We start from the raw sequence: 20,811 nt of genomic DNA on the forward strand, positions 1-20,811 counted from the left end.
AGCAAACTTTGATTTGATGGCTCGCCACAATATATCAACATCTATAGCTCGGCTCCAAAAAATCTGATCTTGATCAGAATTGGTTGAAATGTTGATGATGTACCTATTCGAGGTTGGGCGAAGAAGTGCTCTTCGCCATCAACCATCAAACTGTCTGTCAGGTTCAAACATTGAAGACATCTACTAAACAAGACAAGAAGCAAGGAATTAAAACAGAGACAGAATGAAATTTAGCTCAATTGAGGAGAAATGTCTGGGCTGTACTCTTGTAGAGTCTCCACCAGGGTCTGATGAAAGATTGTACGCCTCCTCTTTTATTTGAACTTTCGCTGTTTCTAAAGGACGGGGGTCGTAAACAGTTGCTGCCTTTGGTCACAAAACAGTTTAAAGAAAAGGTGCCTGGAGGGGAATCAGGTCCTGCTTCCTCTCCGCTTTGTAGATCTCGGGTCAAGACAAAATCTTCCTGTGGATTAAAACAGAAGAAAGAAACCGACGCCTTCATGTCGCTTCCCATTCTACAGAGTGGAGTTTTACAAGCCTTTTGATAAGTAAGATCAAAGACAGCTTTTGTCTGCTCGTCAGGAACTCATTGAAACACAAAGTTTTGTGACAACTTAGATACAATTATTCTGACACTGTCATTTCTTCACTTTAAATGATCAGATCTTCTAAACAGAAGGATTTAAGGTTAGGGCTGACATAAACATAACTTCCTTCCACATGCATCAATCTTCCTGCAAATGTTTGATGGTCAGTAGTCATCGGATAGGACGTGACTACACAGCATTGTGCGGCCGCCGTCCCAAAGCCCCGATCATCGCTGCTTGTAACTTTATTTGGGAACTGAAACTACTCCAGTCAGTCTCAGCTTTCACTCTCAGCCAACATTGCGATGGTTGAGGGTGGTCGGCGTCTAATGCTGTGCACTTCTGTACTTACACTTAGCATTTTGAGTGCACAAGTGTACCCACACTGGAAAATGCAGTGAATCCTAACCACTCTCAATCATCAATCTTGGCTTCTAGCGAAAGGCGAGGGAATAACTTGAGTAGTTGCCATTCACAATTAAAAATAAGGGGAAGCAAGGAAATATTGTGATTTACATGAATGGATTGTCACCTTTAGGAAGTAAGTGTAAAGTGTACCGCATCCTTTTGATGAACAATCAAGGACTGGGTCAGCTGGAAGATTGAAGAAGATTTATTGAAAACAATGCTACAGCGTTGGTGTCATCCTTGCAGGAACCAGGTGCAAGAATGAGTCCTGATGGGGAAGTCCTCTCCATCCAGGGGCAGACTAGCCCGCTATGTTCAAGTTTCTTGGTGATGTTTACTTTGGAACTTTGCAAAAATGATTTGTCTTTGACGCCTTAAACCCTGTATTTTGTTCCTTCTATCGGACACAGGTGAGCTTTGGTATCGCAGTAAACATGTAAGACTTTTTCAACAAGAGCATCCTTGATGTGGCAAGGAAGCATAAAACACAGGTTGAGACATCAAAGTGGCCTGTCTTAAGGAAAAATATTTTGTGTGTGATGTACTTTTTGATCTAAGGGATTTGTCAAGTGCATGTATGTAATAAAAATGTAGAGCAAATGGTTATATATTGTAGAATGATGTAACATATATGATGTAAGTACTGAACTGTAAGTGTGCGAGTGCAACATTTGCAGTGCACTGCATTTTGCTGCACTCTTCCCCGTCAGTGTAGCTCAAAATGCAAATCATTGAAGTGCGCGAACTGAGATATGCTTTTGTGTCCAATGTTTACAAACATCCATCCATCTTCTTCTGCTTATCTGAGCTCGGGTAACGGGGGCAGCAGCCTAAGCAGGGAAGCCCATACAACTTGGTCCAGCTCCTCACAGGGGATCCCAAGGCGTTTCCAGGCCAGCTGGGAGAAAGTCTTCCCAACATGTCCTGGGTCTTCCCTATGGCCCTCTTACCCTAGGGAGGCGTTCGAGTGGCATCCTGACCAGATGCCCGAACCACCTCATCTGGCTCCTCTCGATGTGGAGGAGCAGTGGCTTTACTTTGAGCTCATCCCAGATGACAGAGCTAAGGGAGAGCCCTTAACTCATTTGGGCCACTTGTACCCGTGATCTTGTCCTTTCGGTCATGACCCAAAGCTCATGACCATAGGCGAGGATGGGAACGTGGATCGATTGGTAAATTGAGAGCTTTTCCTTCTGGCTCAGCTCCTTCTTCACCACAACGGATCGATACCCCCGAATAAGTTTTTCAACTTGTTAAAGTCGAGGTCCATGTTAATGGACATGACGAGGTTAGAATTGAACCAGGGACGGCGTGGCGCAGTGGAAGAGTGGCCGTGCGCAACCCGAGGGTCCCTGGTTCAATTCCAACCTCGTCATGTCCGTTGTGTCCTGAGCAAGACACTTCACCCTTGCTCCTGATGGGTGCTGGTTAGCGCCTTGCATGGCAGCTCCCTCCATCAGTGTGTGAATGTGTGTGTGAATGTGGAAGTAGTGTCAAAGCGCTTTGAGTACCTTGAAGGTAGAAAATCGCTATACAAGTACAACCCATTTAATCAATTCATGGTACATATATATACTATCAGCAAAATACATTCATCGCACAAGTTAATCATCAAAAATCATATATTGAATTATTTACATTATTTACAATAACAAGCTTGCAACATATGCCCAATAAACCTTATTTCTGCTGACCCCAAGTAAGTTGTTTTGTGTGAGCTTTTATTTTGAAAAGAAGATAGACATCGACTCCGCCCCCTCCCCCGGAAATACATCCGGGTCGTTTTAGAATCTTTTATTTCATGTAGTTTACAGGGAATATAAGCAAATAACGGTTTTAAATGTGGTGTGTTTATTCCACTACACACTTTTAAATAATAATATAACAACCCAAACGGAATATGGACAATGGCGCCTCAAAGGTAATGTTTCTATTACGAAGTAACTCTTAAGTTAGCATGATAGCTAGTGAGATTGCTGCTAAAACGTGTTTCACATAACTTTTGATTATCTGTAGCTTATAATATGTTGTCTTCGTAGAAATTGCAACCCAGGGAGCTGCCGCCTCTACCGCAGGTTAGTATGTGAAGTAATATTATTCATTACAAAACACTAAAACTGTTAAAAAGGCATAAGTACCTTGTTTGTTATAGTATGCGCACTTCCGTATTTGAGTGACGTCAGACAGATATCACTGTTACGTCACTCCCCTCTGACCAAGCTAGTAGGGGCAAAGTTCCAGCAGTGTGGTGCTAGTTGCAGAGGGCAGGTACACCCAGACAAGCATGCATGTACATTGTGCAGCATCCATCCATTTTCTACCGCTTATTCCCTTTGGGGTCGCGGGGGGCGCTGGCGCCTATCTCAGCTCCAATGGGGCAGAAGGCGGTGTACACCCTGGACAAGTCGCCACCTCATCGCAGGGCCAACACAGATAGACAGACAACATTCTCACACTAGGGACCATTTAGTGTTGCCAATCAACCTATTCCCAGGTGCATGTCTTTTGGAGGTGGGAGGGGCCTATCCCCAGGTGCATGTCTTTGGAGGTGGGAGGAAGCCGGAGTACCTGGAGCATTGTGCAGCGTATGCATACTTCCCAACCCTCCCGGATTTTCCGGGAGACTCCCGAAATTCAGCGCCTCTCTTGAAAACCTCCAGGGACAAATCTTCCGAAATTCAGGGCTGGAAGCCACGCCCCCTCCAGCTCCATGCGGACCTGAGTGACGTGTCGACAGCCTGTTTTAACGTCCGCTTTCCCACAATATAAACAACTTGTCTGCCCAATGACGTTATAACTGTAGAATGATTGAGGGCGAGTTCTTGGTTTCTAATGTTGGTTTATTGTTAGGCAGTTTAATTAACCTCCTCTCAGCACGGTAACAACACACAACAACAGCAGTCACGTCTTCGTCTACCGTAAAGCAGTTCATCTGCCGCAAACAGCAATGTTGTGTCACCGACGAGACTGAGCCGCTTAAGAGTCTATAGAAGGCTCTAAATACTTGCTAAATATAGCGACAAACTCGCTAAGTTGGCAACACTGATCCCTCCTGCTCTGTCTTCTTAAGAGCTGGATTCATAGGGTGATCACGTAGTTAGTAAATCTATTTGTGGCCAACCACATTTTTTTATCAAGGCTTGCCAGAAATAAATCGACTCCTAGAAAACACTGAAGATGTTAGTCTCTCCCAAGCTGTCAACTGCAAACGCCGCAGTGCACAGTCAGTGCCCACATGGTGCACTCAACACACCCCTAAGTCCCAGGTGTCAAACTGAAGGCCCGGGGGCCAGTTCTGGCTCATGAAAAAATGGGCTTCAATCAAACGGCGTGGCGCAGTGGGAGAGTGGCCGTGTGCAACCTGAGCGTCCCTGGTTCAATCCCCACCTAGTACCAACCTCGTCACGTCCGTTGTGTCCTGAGCAAGACACTTCACCCTTGCTCCTGATGGGTGCTGGTTAGCGCCTTGCATGGCAGCTCCCTCCATCAGTGTGTGAATGTGTGTGTGAATGTGGAAGTAGTGTCAAAGCGCTTTGAGTACCTTGAAGGTAAAAAAGCGCTATACAAGTGCAACCCATCTATCATTTAAATATTTTAAATTATTATTATGTTTTTTACTTAATGCATTCGTTCTCTCAATTTTGACAGAAAAAAAATCCATATTTTAAACTTGAAAAAAAGCTGATCACCCAATTACATTGTTATATACTGTATTGCAAAACTATTTTTGTGGGATAAAAACTAATTATTTTCTTTACTACTGTTTACTATTTACATTGTAGTGGCCAATATGTTTTCAACATATTATTTGCATAACCCCGCCTTCCGCCCGAATGCAGCTGAGATAGGCTCCAGCAACCCCCTGCAACCCTAAAAAGGAACAAGCAATAGAAAATGGATGGATGGATGCATGTTATGATGCATACATTTTCTTTAATAAGACTAAAAAAATGTTATACAGTACAGTACAGGCCAAAAGTTTGGACACACCTTCTCCTCATTCAATGTGTTTTCTTTATTTCCATGACTATTTACATTGTAGATAGTCACATCAAAACTATGAATGAACACATTTGGAGTTATGCACTTCACAAAAAAAGGTGAAATAACTGAAAAACATGTTTTATATTCTAGTTTCTTCAAAATAGCCACCCTTTGCTCGGATTACTGCTTTGCACACTATTGGCATTCTCTCCATGAGCTTCAAGACCACCTGAGAAGTGAAAACCATTTCAGGTGACTACCTCTTGAAGCTCATGGAGAGAATCCTAAGAGTGTAGGAAAAAGTAATCAGAATAAAGGGTGACTATTTTGAAGAAACTAGAATATAAAACATGTTATTTCACTTTTTTTGTTAAGTACATAACTCCACTTGTGTTCATTCATAGTTTTGATGTGACTATCTACAATGTAAATAGTCATGAAAATAAAGAAAACACATTGAATGAGGACAGATTGTGTCCAAAATGTTGGCCTGTACTGTACTGTATAACTTTTTTTAGTCTTATTAAAAAAATGTATACATCATAACAATAAATAATATTTTGAAAACATATTGGCCATGGGTATGTTGGCAATCTGAAAATAAGCCTGTACACTGGCACCCTCCGGAACTAAGTATGCAGAGTTCCTAGTGTATAATGAATTGTACTTGTCAGGTTCAAACACCGAACCATCTATTAAACAAGACAAGAAGCAAGGAATCAGGCAGAGACAATTTGGCACATGAGGAGAAACGTTTGGGGCTGCACACTCAGTTAAAGTCTCCCACCACGCTCTGAGGTACAGCCCCACGCGCTCCTCTATTTATTCAGGAGTGTCCTAGTTAACATCATTGAGGCTGCCTCTAAAGAGAGTGGTCACACATATCATGCGAGCAGCTCAGCACGCACAATACGTGATTATTCAGAATGAAATGTACCGGGGGCCTAGTCAATCAATCAATCAATGTTTATTTATATAGCCCCAAATCACAAATGTCTCAAAGGACTGCACAAATCATTACGACTACGACATCCTCGGAAGAACCCACAAAAGGGCAAGGAAAACTCACACCCAGTGGGCAGGGAGAATTCACATCCAGTGGGACGCCAGTGACAATGCTGACTATGAGAAACCTTGGAGAGGACCTCAGATGTGGGCAACCCCCCCCCTTCTAGGGGAACGAAAGCAATGGATGTCGAGCGGGTCTAACATGATGCTGTGAAAGTTCAATCCATAGTGGCTCCAACACAGCCGCGAGAGTTCAGTTCAAGCGGATCCAAGACAGCAGCGAGAGTCCCGTCCACAGGAAACCATCCCAAGCGGAGTCGGATCAGCAGCGTAGAGATGTCCCCAACCGATACACAGGCGAGCGGTCCATCCTGGGTCTCGACTCTGGACAGCCAGTACTTCATCCATGGTCATCGGACCGGACCCCCTCCACAAGGGAGGGGGGGACAGAGAAGAAAAAGAAAAGAAGCGGCAGATCAACTGGTTTAAAAAGGAGGTCTATTTAAAGGCTAGAATATACAGATGAGTTTTAAGGTGAGACTTAAATGCTTCTACTGAGGTGGCATCTCGAACTGTTACCGGGAGGGCATTCCAGAGTACTGGAGCCCGAACGGAAAACGCTCTATAGCCCGCAGACTTTTTTTGGGCTCTAGGAATCACTAATAAGCCGGAGTCTTTTGAAGGCAGATTTCTTGCCGGGACATATGGTACAATACAATCGGCAAGATAGGCTGGAGCTAGACCGTGTAGTATTTTATACGTAATTAGTAAAACCTTAAAGTCAGATCTTAAGTGCACAGGAAGCCAGTGCAGGTGAGCCAGTATAGGTATATATGTATGTATATATGTATATAAAGGTATATACAGTATAGGTATATATGTATGTATATATGTATATAAAGGTATATACAGTATAGGTATATATGTATGTATATATGTATATAAAGGTATATACAGTATAGGTATATATGTATGTATATATGTATATAAAGGTATATACAGTACAGGCGTAATGTGATCAAACTTTCTTGTTCTTGTCAAAAGTCTAGCAGCCGCATTTTGTACCAACTGTAATCTTTTAATGATTTAGTGATTTCGCCTTGTCTCTACTTTGTCTGCGTGTTGTCGTCTTATCTTCGTTGAGGTCCTTGAAGTCCATCCTTGGCTGTTTAGCAGGCAGGGTCTGGAGACAGAAACTGCTGCTGCGAGACAACTTGCAGTGGAAGATAACAAGTACTTTTGCCCGGATAAAAAAGTACAACTCGAGCACAATAGATAGTAACTATAGCAACGGTCTTCAAGCATAAGAGTTGTGTGATAACTTTATACATAATTATTCTAACAGTACTGAGGAAAGTCTTCAATTTGAGAAACGGCAAATGTGTTTTTGCAGCACCTTAAGAAAGACCAAGCCCACCCCAGCCAAGTGCTCTCGTACTAGTGGTCGTGTCACAGTACACTTCCAGTAGTAGAGTTTGACCTCTGCCCTGAGTAATCCATACTCCTGGCAGACGCTGAGCACAGACTTAGCAGAGGATTTACCAAGCAGGGTATGTTCAGCTTCACTCCAGCCTTGCTTGATTCTTGAATGGAATGGCCAGAAAGACAGCGGTGAAGTTCCTTGCTCGTCTTCTCATGTGCTGCACAATACTGATGCTTGTTGTTTGAAGTCCACCTAATGTGTCCTTCCCTATCCCTTTTCAGCGAGGACAAAGGGCTCTGCCCACTGTGCCAAGGTAGGCAAATAGATTTTTTTTTTTTTAAAGTGTCTTCCATTAAGCATGCTGCTCTTCTTCCCTTCCATGTGGACACTGAAGTGAGGACATGGCTGGTGAGTGAGCAACTCTGTGGGGAAAAATGGACACTCTCAGTTTGTTAGCGTGACCCAAGTTTGCATATGTAACAGATGTGCCCAAACAGAAGAAGAAGAGAGTGAAAAAGGAAGTCAACGAAGCAGACGACACAGATGGTGAGCGAGGTCCTCCAATCTCACGTGAAATGTGTCGGCGCTCTTCTCATGTCTTCACACATGCTCTTCAGAGCCGATGGAAGGCCTTGGCAGCAGAAGGACTTCTGCAGTTGAAGAAAATGTTTCCCTGGAAACAACGACCGATGCTCCTCCTCAAAGGAAGAAGAAGAAGAAGAAGGTCTTGTCTCTAGGTAGAGTTAAATCAAAACCAACACAATATTTACAAGCTTAATTGGTGCTTTGATAGAGATTTTTTATCACTTGTATCTCAAACCAACGTCACCCATTGAAATCAATTAAAATCCATTTAATCTGAGCATCATGTTAGCATTTAACATAGCTTTTAAAAAGAAAAACTAACGTATAGAACAGGGGTAGGGAACCTATGGCTCTAGAGCCAGATGTGGCTCTTTTGATGACTGCATCTGGCTCTGATAAATCTGAGCTGACGTTGCTTAACATGATAAGTAATGAATAATTCCACTTGTCATCACAGTGTTAAAAATAATGCTCAAAATATAAAACATTCTCATGCATTTTTAATCCATCCATCTGTTTTCTACCGCACCTGTTCAAGAAGTTGCGTTAATGGGACGGCGTGGCGCAGTGGGAAAGTGGCCGTGCGCAACCCGAGCGTCCCTGGTTCAATCCCCACCTAGTACCAACCTCGTCACGTCCGTTGTGTCCTGAGCAAGACACTTCACCCTTGCTCCTGATGGGTGCTGGTTGGCGCCTTGCATGGCAGCTCCCTCCATCAGTGTATGAATGTGTGTGTGAATGTGTAAATGTGGAAGTAGTGTCAAAGCGCTTTGAGTACCTTGAAGGTAGAAAAGCGCTATACAAGTACAACCCGTTTATTTATCATTTAATGGTAAGAAGTTATTTATTTATTATTGGTTAGTGTGGGGCTTGCCCTCCTGGGGGTTCTTCAGACCCCCAAGCACTGACATGAGAGCCTGTTTCAGGGTTACAATATTGTTTTATTTTTCAACAAGTCTCTCAGTTGCTTCCCAGCAATAGTTTTTCCAGCCCCAACCCTGTCTCTCCTCCTGGCTGCTGCTTATAACAGAGCGACAGGTGATTAGATAACAAGGCCCAGGTGGGCCATCTACACACCTGTCGCTGCAGGCCCGCAGGCCACGCCCCCTCCACAGTTAGCTTCAGAATAACAATGTTATTACAAAGAATAAGAGACCTATTATACTCTAGAAATGTTGGTCTTACTTAAAAATGCACGTGTTTAGTTGTGTTCAGTGTTAAAAAAAATATTATATGGCTCTTACGGAAATATATTTTAAAAATATTTGGCTTTTTGGCTCTCTCAGCCCAAAAGGTTCCCAACCCCTGGTATAGAACACAAATATAATATGGAAAACAATTTTTAAAAATGTACAACCGACAACTAAAGAAGGGGGGCCAATTATGTCGATCGCAGAGGGTGTGTCAGTCGACCGCCAGCCAGGCATTGAAAAAATTTGCGAAAATAAATCTTTACTATGAGGTAGGGCTGGGCAATATGGCTTTTTATTAATGTCTCAATGTTTTTAGGCCATGTCACAATACACCATATATATGTGGATATTTTGCTTTATATATATATATATATATATATATATATATATATATATATATATATATATATATATATATATATATATATAGATAGATATATATATATCTTGATTGGATTATCCAGAGAATAGTGCTCGATACCGTGGTAGAGCGCAATATGTAGGTGTGGAAAAAATCACAAGACTACTTCATCTCTACAGAACTGTTTCATGAGGGGTTCCCTCAATCATCAGGAGATTTTAATGGAAGCATTCACATACAATGGTTCATATAGAGCACAGAGTGGGTGGGTACAGGCAGGCGTAGGGTGTGGTGATTGGCTCATGTGTTACCTAGGAGGTGTTTCCGTCTGTGGCGGCATGTTGAAATGATTTCACTGCGCTTGTTGAGGGATGATAGATCTGGATGATATATAATAAACAGTTTCTCTTTCAAGCATAGGTTGGATCTTTTATTACCACTGTTGTAAGGTGTGCTGGATGCAAGAATTTGCCATGTTATTGAATATTCAACATTATTGTCTTCGAGGTTCCAAATGTGTTTGCTGAGTTCTGTAGAATTCCGCAAAGTCTGGTTTCTAAAGGAGGCGTTGTGATTATTCCATCTTGTTTTGAACGCTCCTTCGGTTAATCCTATGTACGTGTTGGATGTGTTAATGTCCTTGCGTGTTACCTTTGCTTGGTAAACGACTGTATGTGAATGCTTCCATTAAAATCTCCTGATGATTGAGGGAACCGCTCATGAAACAGTTCTGTAGAGATGAAGTAGTCTTGTGATTTTTTCCACACCTACATATATATATGGGGTAGATCACCTCAACTTGGTCATTTAAAAAGTAGCTTGTCTGCTGAAAAAGTGTGGGCACCTGATCTAGTGTTTTTATGAAGTCATGTAAAATAATGATAATAATAATAATAATAATAATAAACTACCTTGAGAGAAGACTTGTATGACATCTCCTTACAGCTGCTTCTCTGTCACACACACCATCAAGTCGACACACTCGGTCACGTTTCAGATGTTTTTTTTCCTTGAATTCAATGGTGGTCACCTGCTTCTTCTCTGCAACACTGTCCCTCACACTCCATCTCTTTGTTCCAATGCTTGGAAAACAAAGTCACGTCCATCTCTATCTATAAGCAAATGCTAGCGAGTGCATCTTCTGGGGTTCACTGTGACATTTACTGTGCCAACAAATGGTGGGGATGCTTGCATTTTACATGTTTGCTTGCAACAGTTAGCCAAAGGACTGCTCTTAAGTTGGGGCACTTGTAAGTTGAGGTACCATAGTACTGCAAATTGCACTACAGCAAATATATCCCAGGCTGCAAAGTAGAGATATTTTTGTTTGCACTTTTAGATCTTGAAGAGGACCAAACTGACCTGATGAATGGAGATGCAGCAGATCAGACCAAGAAGAAGAAAAAGTAAGACACAGTCAATCTTTCACATAGCGGATGTGGATTTGGATGACAGCTGTATATGTGCTGTGTCCCACAGAAGTACTTCATGAAGTGTGCACACTGATTCCCACACTACTGCACTCCATCATGGTGTCTGAGTTGCACAACTGCCAATAGATGCAGAATAATGGACGCAAATGAATGAAGCAACATATTTTTAAGTTTAGTATCTGAAATACACAAGTACAAACGTGTTATTATTCTGCCATCTAATGAGTAATAATGAAGATGACGTCATTCTGTAATTTGCATAATTGCCCAAGATAACAAATATGTTAAAATTGGGGTAGATGGCCCAGCCGGAGCCTCTGCCCCATGTGTTTATGTTCAGAGTCTCCAAAAGCCTCCAATTAGACCAGAAAATGTTGCTCGATTGATTGCTTCTTGTTTTTTTTGAAAAAGACAAACTACGGAGAAAATATACAAAACCCAAAATCAGTGATGTTGGCACATTGTGTGTTTCAACTTATATTCAATTGAAACTTCATAATCATTAACTTAGAAATTAATGGCAGCAACACATTGCAAAAAAGTTGTCACAAAGGCATTTTTACCACTGTGTTACATGGCCTTTCCTTTTAACAACACTCCGTAAACGTTCGGTAACCAAGGAGACACATTTTTGACGCTTTTCAGGTGGAATTCTTTCCCATTCTTGCTTGATGTTCAGCTGAAGTTGTTCAACAGTCCGGGGGCTCCGTTGTGGTATTTTAGCCTTCATATTGCACCACACATTCTCAATGGGAGACAGGTCTGGACTACAGGCAGGCCAGACTAGTACCCGCACTCTTTTACTACGAAGCCACGCTGTTGTAACACGTGGCTTGGCATTGTCTTGCTGAAATAAGCAGGGGCGTCCATGAAAAAAGAAGTTGCTTGGATGGCAACATATGTTGCTCCAAAAGCTGTATGTACCTTTCAGCATTAATGGTGCCTTCACAAATGTGTAAGTTAGCCATGCCTTGGGCACTAATACACCCCCATACCATCACACATGCTGCCTTTTGAACTTTGTGTCCACAGTTTTCAAAAACAATTTGAAATGTGGACTCGTCAGACCACAGAACACTTTTCCACTTTGCATCAGTCAATCTGAGATGAGCTTGGGCCCAGCGAAGCCAGCGGCGTTTCTGGGTGTTGTTGATAAATGGCTTTGGTTTTGCAAAGTAGAGTTTTAACTTGCACTTACACATGTAGAGACAAACTGTAGTTACTGACAGTGGTTTCCTGAAGTGTTCCTTAGCCCATGTGGTGATATCATTTACACACTGATGTCGCTTTTTGATGCAATAACGCCTGAAGGATCAAAGGTCATGGGCATTCAATGTTGGTTTTCGGCTTTGCCGCTTGCGTGCAGAGATTTCTCCAGGTTCTCCGAACCTTTCAATGGTATTATGGATGAAAAATTGTTCTTAAACTGTTGGACAATTTGCTCAGGCATTTGTTGACAAAGTGGTGACCCTCGCCCCGTCCTTGTTTGTGAATGAATGAGCATTTCATGGAAGCTGCTTTTATAGCCAAACATGGCACCCACCTGTTCCCAGTTAGCTTTGTTCACCTGTGGAATGTTCGGAAAGTGTACGATGAGCATTCCTCAACTTTCTCACTCTTTTTTGCCACTTGTGCCAGCTTTTTTTAAACATGTTGCAGACATCAAATTCCAAATGAGCTAATATTTGCAAAAAATAACAACCTTTACCAGTTTGAACGTTACATACCTTGTCTTTGCAGTCTATTCAATTGAATTTAAGTTGAAGAGGATTTGCAAATCATTGTATTCTCTTTTTATTTACCATTTACACAACGTGACAACTTTGCTGCTTTTGGCTTTTGTGCAAGTTGGCATCACTGATTCCTGTTCTGCATATCATATCCTCTGGCAGATCAGGTGCGTATGTGAGGTGTGTTAAGAAGTGGATTTGCAACAACAAGCTACATTCACAGACAGTCCCATCATGATGTGTTTATGAGCGAGGGCAAACTAACTGGCAGCAAATGAATGTAGGAGAAAGACTGGTGCAACATTAGGGTTCAGAAGGCACACTTCATCAGTGTGTACACACTTATGCATTCAGAAGTGTACTTATGCAAGCTGCAGGGTTTGAGACACAGGCCAGTGAAGTGCACTCGCCATTGTAGCTCTTCTAAGTGCAACAATTGAGTACAGACCGTGCTCTGCATTCTCAGTCTGCACGCGCTCATGCCCTCAAAATACTGACGTGCGCAATGTGACACACATCAATTGTTTCACCCCTCTGTAGGAAGACGAAAGTTGTGGAATCGTCACTTCCTGACGGACTGGATGTCGAGGAAGATGATGTTGTCACAGACACGGCCTCACCTATACCACAACAATCCCTATTCTCTGCCCCACAAGGACAGAGCCTGCCTGTCGGGAAGGTCTTTGTCGAGCGCAACAGTGAGTTACGGAATGGATACACACACACACACACACACACACACACACACACACAGACAGAGATAGCGTCATTTAGGCCACTTCTTGTTTGCATGTCTACGTGCAGAGCGCTTCCAGGCAGCAGAGCGCTCAGACTGGAGGAAGACCAGCGACCAGATGGAGAACATCAACGACTTCCAGCTGATGCAGCACCGCTGGACCACCAGAGATGTTTCTATCAGGGTGCACGAGGGGTTCAGGTGACAGCAAAGTGCATGGGAGGGTTTTCATTTTAAAAGTCTGACTCCAACATTCTTTTGTCTCTGATTCAGGTTTTTCGCTCTGTACTGTCACGGCTTCCTTGCAGGGTTTGCGGTGTGGAACATCGTGGTGGTGTACGTGTTGGCCGGCCAGCACCTCACCGCTCTCTACAACCTGCTGGAGCAGTACCACTACCTGGCTTACCCAGCCCAGTCTCTGCTCTACATGCTGCTGGCCATCAGCACGGTGGCTGCTTTTGACAGGTATCATCATCACCTCTCTGGCTGGTATTAATGACTTCACCTCTTCTTTGCCGCCCTCTGCTGGTCACTCAGAATAAACAAGAAAATGTGTGCATTCATCTAATGATAATTATGAGGGGCAAAAAGTCCATCTATTCCATCCATTTTCTACCGCTTGTCCCTTTCGGGATTGCGGGGGGTGCTGGAGCCTATCTCAGCTGCATTCGGGCGGAAGGCAGGGTACTCCCTGGACAAGTCGCCACCTCATCACAGGGCCAACACAGATAGACAGACAACATTCACACTCACATTCACACACTAGGGACCATTTAGTGTTGCCAATCAACCTATCCCCAGGTGCATGTCTTTGGAGGTGGGAGGGGCCTATCCCCAGGTGCATGTCTTTGGAGGTGGGAGGGGCCTATCCCCAGGTGCATGTATTTGGAAAGAATCATGCAAATAATATATCCATCCATCCATTTTCTACCGCTTATTCCCTTTTGGGGTCGCGGGGGCGCTGGCGCCTATCTCAGCTACAATCGGGCGGAAGGCGGGGTACACCCTGGACAAGTCGCCACCTCGTCACAGGGCCAACACAGATAGACAGACAACATTCACACTCACATTCACACACTATGGATCATTTGGTGTTGCCAATCAACCTATTCACAGGTGCATGTCTTTGGAGGTGGGAGGGGCCTATCCCCAGGTGCATGTCTTTGGAGGTGGGAGGGGCCTGTCCCCAGGTGCATGTCTTTGGAAAGAATCATGCAAATATTTTATCGCAAATGAATTATGAAAAGTCACAATTAATAGCGGTGCTGGATGGACAGCTCTATTTAATATGTAATAGAAGCCCTTAAAGGGGAACTGCACTTTGTTTTATTTTGTCTATCATTCACAATTTTTTATGTGAGACAAGAACACATGTTTTCCTTTTTCTTATACATGCTAACTTATAAATAAATGCTAGCAGAAGTCAGCTAACCATTTGTCAGGCTTGGAATAAGGAGTGGACTCTGATGCAGAGATGAGGTTCTTAGTAAATCTTTTATTTTGAAAAAAACTCTTAAACCTCCAGAGCAAGTGTAACACGCATTCTATGAATAAACAAAAACTGTCAGCGAAAAAAGTTCCAAAAAGGGATCAATTGAAAATCACTCCAAAAAAGGAGGAAAATACCAACAAAAGGACGAACTATAATTAGTGTCGTATCTGCTATGAAAAATTAACATAAAACGCTCCAACAGGAGGAAGAACAAAAATGGCTATGTAAAAATTTCTACTCTAATAAAGGTAAACAAAAAAATCCCTCAAAAACAAAAGGTTATTAGAAAAAAACAAAACTCACCACTTCGGTTGAACATGGGCTAGATTACAAATATCGCTCTGAGGAGGAGAAAAAGTTAAATTCAAAATTACAGCGTGAGATTCTTTGTTCCAAGGGAGTAGACGTGGGGAGAGGCAAGGCACGGACATGAACTTGGACGCTAGACTGACACGGAGGCTCGAGACGATTAAACAACAAGAACAAGGGGAGGCATGAGCTTAAATGGAACATGAGGGTAATGGTAAACAGGTGGAAACAATCAAGGGTCAGGGATGACGTCAGACTGGTGACACAAGAGGAAGGGCCCGTGATCTGAAACAAGAGGAGTTGCTTTTCAAAATAAAACATGCAAAGCACAAGACAGAAAAAAACAAGACAAGACACAATTCATTTAATAGGAGACACTCTATTCTGCTTATAAAGCGCTCTGAAAAACACCCAGAAACCTCCGTCAAGGTTTTGGGATAAGGTAAACATCTGTTCAGTATTTGAACATAAAAGTGTTTGATTGACAGGCATTAAAGCCAGAAAGTGCAAGAGGTCCTTCAGAGCCACAGACGCTGGCTGAGTAACAACAATATGAAGGTTACACAAGAGTTAAAGAAATAACGTGACAAACTTGTGTTGTTAGAGTCAACCTGGCCAAAGTCTCCATGGCGGTGCAGGAGCTGATCACACTGGACCCGGTGGCTATCGCCTCGTTCTGTGAGTTGTGTATGATCATATGTTGTAGATGTGTCGTGACGTCCTTGCTTGCTGTCTCTGCTTGCTGTCTCTGCAGTGTATTTCGCTGCGTTGGTTCTCTCCCTCAGCCAGCAGACGACCAGCGACCGCATCAACCTCTACCACGCCTCCAACTCCACACTCTGGTAACACCGCCCAGCTTTTCTCTCTCTTACTTTGCTACTGTCATTGACACAAGCGTCACACCTTTAAGGCCAGAAGGCTCGCAGCATCAAATACTCCACACTTGGGTGACGGTCAACCTGGTGGTGGCGCTGCTGGTGGGCGTGGCCTGGATCTTCATCACCGTGCGACCTGAAACGGACTATACCGAAAGTGAGTTTGAGAAGAGCCAGTGGTATAATTCTTACTGTGTGGTTTCTCCTCCTTACTTCTTCAGGTTATCTGGTTGCCATGCAAATTGAACCCCCAAAGATGGACGACAAGTCAGAAATGAGCACCTAAAGAAGGTTCTGTTGTCTTTTGGTACATTCAGGATATTTTTTGCACTCTTGATGGAATGTAATTGTGTTTGTCTTTTTAATATTAGTGTCTATTCAAACTTTTGCATTAAAGCTCTACACATGTACATACTGATACAGTATATTAGTTAATACACAACTGTGTCATAACTATACTGTCGACTGGCAAATGGGCCACAAATGTTGACAGTAGAATGCAGTCTTGAATAAAATTGCTAAAAAAGCAAATTATGAACTATAAACTCACCAATCCGATTGTGGGTGTTACCAATGATGTTGTCACGTTGTGTAAATGGTAAATAAAAAGAGAATACAACAAATCATTTTCAACTTAAATTCAATTGAATAGACTGCAAAGACAAGATATGTCATGTTAGAACTGAGAAACTTATTTTTTTTTGCAAATAATCATCAACTTAGAATGTAATAGCAGCAACACATTGCAAAAAAGGCATTTTTACCAGTGTGTTACATGACCTTTCCTTTTAACAACACTCCGTAAAGGTTTGGGAACTGAGGAGACACATTTTTGATGAGGAATTCTTTCCCATTCTTGCTTGATGTACAGCTTAAGTTGTTCAACAGTCTCTCTTCGACTATTTTAGCATTCACACATTTTCAATAGGAGACAGGTCTGGACTACTAGCAGGCCAGTCTAGTACCTGCACTCTTTTGCCATGAAGCCACGTTGTTGTAACACGTGGCTTGGCATTGTCTTGCTGAAATAAGCAGGGGCGTCCATGGATGAAAACATATGTTGCTCCAAAAGCTGTATGTACCTTTCAGCATTAATGGTGCCTTCACAGATGTGTAAGTTAGCCATGCCTTGGCCACTAATACACCCCCATACCATCACACATGCTGACTTTTACACTTTGTGCCTATTTTCCTCTTTGTTCCGGAGGACACGACGTCCACGGTTTCCAAAAACTATTTGAAATGTGGACTCGTCAGACCACAGAACACTTTTCCACTTTGCATCAGTCCATCTTAGATTAGCTCGGGCCCAGCAAAAATGGCGGTGTTTCTGGGTGTTGTTGATAAATGGCTTTGGCTTTGCATAGTAGAGTTTTAACTTGCACTTACAGATGTAGCGGCCAGCTGTAGTTACTGACAGTGGTTTTCTGAAGTGTTCCTGAGTGGTGATATCCTTTACACACTGATGTTGTCTTTTGATGCAGTGCCGCCTGAGGGATTCAAGGTGTGTATTATCATGGCTTACTCGGAGTGATTCCTCCAGATTCTCTGAAACTTTTGATAATATTACGGAGCGTAGATGGTGAAGTCACTGAATTCCTTGCAATAGCTGCTTGAGAAATGTTGTTCTTAAACTGTCGGACAATTGCCAGGGATTTGTTGACAAAGTGGTGACACTCGCCCCGTCCTTGTTTGTGAATGAGTGAGCATTTCATGGAAGCTGGTTTTATCCCCAATCATGGAACCCACCTGTTCCCAATTAGCCTGTTCACCTGTGGGATGTTCCAAATAAATCTTTGATGAGCATTCCTCAACTTTCTCAGTCTTTTTTGCCACATGTTCCAGCTTTTTGAAACATGTTGCAGGCATCAAACTCCAAATGAGCTAATATTTGCAAAAAATTACAGATTACCAGTTTGAACATGAAATATCTTGTCTTTGCAGTCTATTCAATTGGATATAAGTTGACAAGGATTTGCAAATCATTGTATTCTCTTTTTATTCACACAACGTGACAACTTCACTGCTTACGGGGTTTTGTACATGTATTGTGAAACATTGTCTACAAAACACAATGAAATACGAATAGAAATGTACAAAACTAAAAGAAAAATCAGTTTTGGATAATTTTTGATTGATTGGTTGAAACTTTTATTATTAGATTGCACAGTACAGTACATATTCCGTACAATTGACCACTAAATGATAACACCCTAATAGGTGTTTTAACTTCTTTAAGTCGGGGTCCACGTTAATCAATTCATGGTAAATCGGCATTCAGAAACACAAAGTACCCAATTTTCCTCACCTTTCCAGTGTGTGTAGTCTCTAATTCTGTAGCGACCATGCTACAGACTTTTGCTCAATGTGTAAACAATCGTGTGCTTTAACAGAAAAAAAAAAGAAAACACTTCTAAGAGCCGGGTGGTATTGAGAACAATCCATTGTGAGCACTTTGCCGCGACTTCACTTAGCATTCAAAATGTTTGTGTCTGAAAGTGTGCTAACTGTGTTTGGAGTGCAGATGTGCCAGCGTTGCCAGACAATAGTTACCCTAGTTGTACTATTTCTACAATGAGAGTGCTATCAGCAGGCATGTGCACAGACATGATCGGAGGTAGGTCCTCAAGCCAAAAAAATGCACTCACATTCATTGCAAAAATGAATCATAAAATTCCATCCATTTTCTACCGCTTGTCCCCTCTCTGGGTTGTCTCTTTTACTTCTCCAGACATAGGGACACACAAACATGCTTTTGACACCTAACGAAAAGTAAAACATGTTCATGTCAAAATTGAAAAGACTCTTTTGTTTGCACAAAATACATCAGCCTAACCAAAATGAGAGAAATGTCCTTAGTTTGTTGCAAAAAGTGTCAGGCTTGGTCAAAAGATAGGACTCAAATGCACAGTAGGGTTTAATTCGGCAGGCTTCTATTTTGAAAGCTTCCTTTCACCTCTAGAGTCAGGGCAATTCAAATAGTCTAGAACTAAACTGGTCGGCGAAAAAGGTTCTAAAAAAAAAAAGGAACAACCAAAAATCAGTCCGAAAGGAAGAAAACACAAAAACAATAAGGAACTATACTTGGTGCCGTTTATTCTATCAAACTTATTCGAAATAAAAAAGACTCCAACAGGAGGGAGAAACAATGGCTGTGGAACTTCTACACTGTCTCTAATATAATAAAAGTTAACAAAGAATGTCACTCAAAAAATTGAGGAAAAGAAAGAACTGTAAGAAAAACTGAAAACTCACCACTTTGGCTGCAAAACTAAATAACACAAAATCTCTCTGCTGAGGAGGAGAAAGAGAAAACTCTAAATATCAAGGAATTCAGGATCAAGTTATTCAAACACGTGACGAGATGAGGCAAGGAGAGGCACGAATGCCACTCGACTCTGATCGGTACCACTGGCTTATACGGCGTCGGATGGGCGCTACAAACTGTGAGTTCAAATGTTTTATTTCCTCATTTTTTTATGTTTAATGTTTTTTGTTTTGTTTTTTTACAATATTTTTTTAGACAATATTTCAAATATGTTTTAATTGCTGATGCGTGTTTATTGATTTTTAAATGCGCCAGAAAATATTCCCTTTCGTACACTGTTGATGTGATTCAATACAAAGTTGTGTGTAAATGTGTTCTTGTATAGTATTTCTCCAGCAATGGTCATGTGGTGACTTCAATGATAGAGAAGTCATCATTGAAGTCAGACTGAAGGCCTAGGTGGGAAACGCACGGCCCGCCACTGTCTGATACTGAGCAGAGTGGCGGGTGCTTGAGACCACTATGGCTCTATTTGTGCACTTGCCTGACTGTTAGTATGATTATTTGACCCATTTAATAAATGTCTTTTAACAACGACAAACCGCAAGTAAAGCATGCAGTGCATTATTCATTTGGCCTAACGACCTTCTCTACATTTATCTCACATGTCTCTTACAGCCAGGCGGGAACTACAATGGACGGGACCGACTTTTGCGGGTGTTTCCTGCCTTTACCCATTCAACATATCTTTACCTGCACATTACCTACCTTCCCTGCATCCTGGGGTCACACTAGTGCTTCTTTCTTTCACCCACACACGCTGGTGCTTCCTGCCATCTCCCAGACAACATATATTGACCTGCACATTACCTACCTTCTCTGTATTGTGTGGTTACGCTAGTGCTTCCTGCTTTTAAGCGGCCATCTTGAGACGGCAGCAGCGCAGCAGCATCAGCGCAGCAGTTCTTTGAAGGCTCGTAAAATCCAAACCAGAGCAGTTAGAAAAACTCTTTCGTCAACTTTTAATCAGAAAAGTTCAATCTCTCTCCTGTGGTAGTTTGAAGCCGACACAACAAATGCACTCAGAGGAGATAATGTTTGAAAAAAGGTGACAGGTTTTACAAAACTTTTGTTTTGAAGGGGTAATTGCCAACTTCCAGTTGATTTTTGCTGAAGGATGTCAATTAATGAAATGTAGGTCTAAGTGAGACCTACATAGAGGTTTTTGTTTTAGGTCTCTACGACATTCCTACCGGAAGTTACAAGTAGTTTTGTCTGTTTTATTCCTACGGGGCACTAGAGCGCAATTTTGAGTTTTTTTTATTTTTTTTAATTTTTTATTAAATCGCAATTTTCACCAGTCCTGATGTGTGTGTCCAGTTTGGTGGGTTTTGAAGCATTTTAAGGGGGTCGAATTAC

The 20,811-nt window shown here is 42.3% G+C and overlaps 1 protein-coding gene across 1 annotated transcript; it reads left to right on the forward strand.

The window, feature by feature from the left end:
- Positions 1 to 2,734: 2,734 nt before the first annotated feature.
- Positions 2,735 to 19,357, forward strand: LOC133544408 (transmembrane protein 237B-like). Its single transcript, XM_061889698.1, has 14 exons — positions 2,735 to 2,916; positions 3,035 to 3,070; positions 7,692 to 7,723; positions 7,805 to 7,818; positions 7,894 to 7,956; positions 8,028 to 8,147; positions 10,889 to 10,955; positions 13,253 to 13,410; positions 13,517 to 13,649; positions 13,722 to 13,913; positions 15,854 to 15,927; positions 16,004 to 16,091; positions 16,160 to 16,281; positions 16,346 to 19,357. Exons 1-14 carry the CDS (start codon positions 2,896 to 2,898, stop codon positions 16,408 to 16,410), a joined length of 1,185 nt encoding a protein of 394 aa, XP_061745682.1. The 5' UTR covers positions 2,735 to 2,895; the 3' UTR covers positions 16,411 to 19,357.
- Positions 19,358 to 20,811: the final 1,454 nt, after the last annotated feature.

The sequence above is a fragment of the Nerophis ophidion genome, linkage group LG27, assembly GCF_033978795.1.
Source record: "Nerophis ophidion isolate RoL-2023_Sa linkage group LG27, RoL_Noph_v1.0, whole genome shotgun sequence".
NCBI classification, from domain to species: domain Eukaryota; kingdom Metazoa; phylum Chordata; class Actinopteri; order Syngnathiformes; family Syngnathidae; genus Nerophis; species Nerophis ophidion.

Bases quoted from the DNA above. Each gene is read 5' to 3' on its own strand.
- LOC133544408 (XM_061889698.1), top strand. From the start codon at position 2,896: ATGGACAATGGCGCCTCAAAG. The intron at 8,148-10,888 runs GTAGAGTTAAAT...TTGCACTTTTAG, and splicing joins GAAGAAGGTCTTGTCTCTAG to ATCTTGAAGAGGACCAAACT. The intron at 13,650-13,721 runs GTGACAGCAAAG...TCTCTGATTCAG, and splicing joins AGGGTGCACGAGGGGTTCAG to GTTTTTCGCTCTGTACTGTC.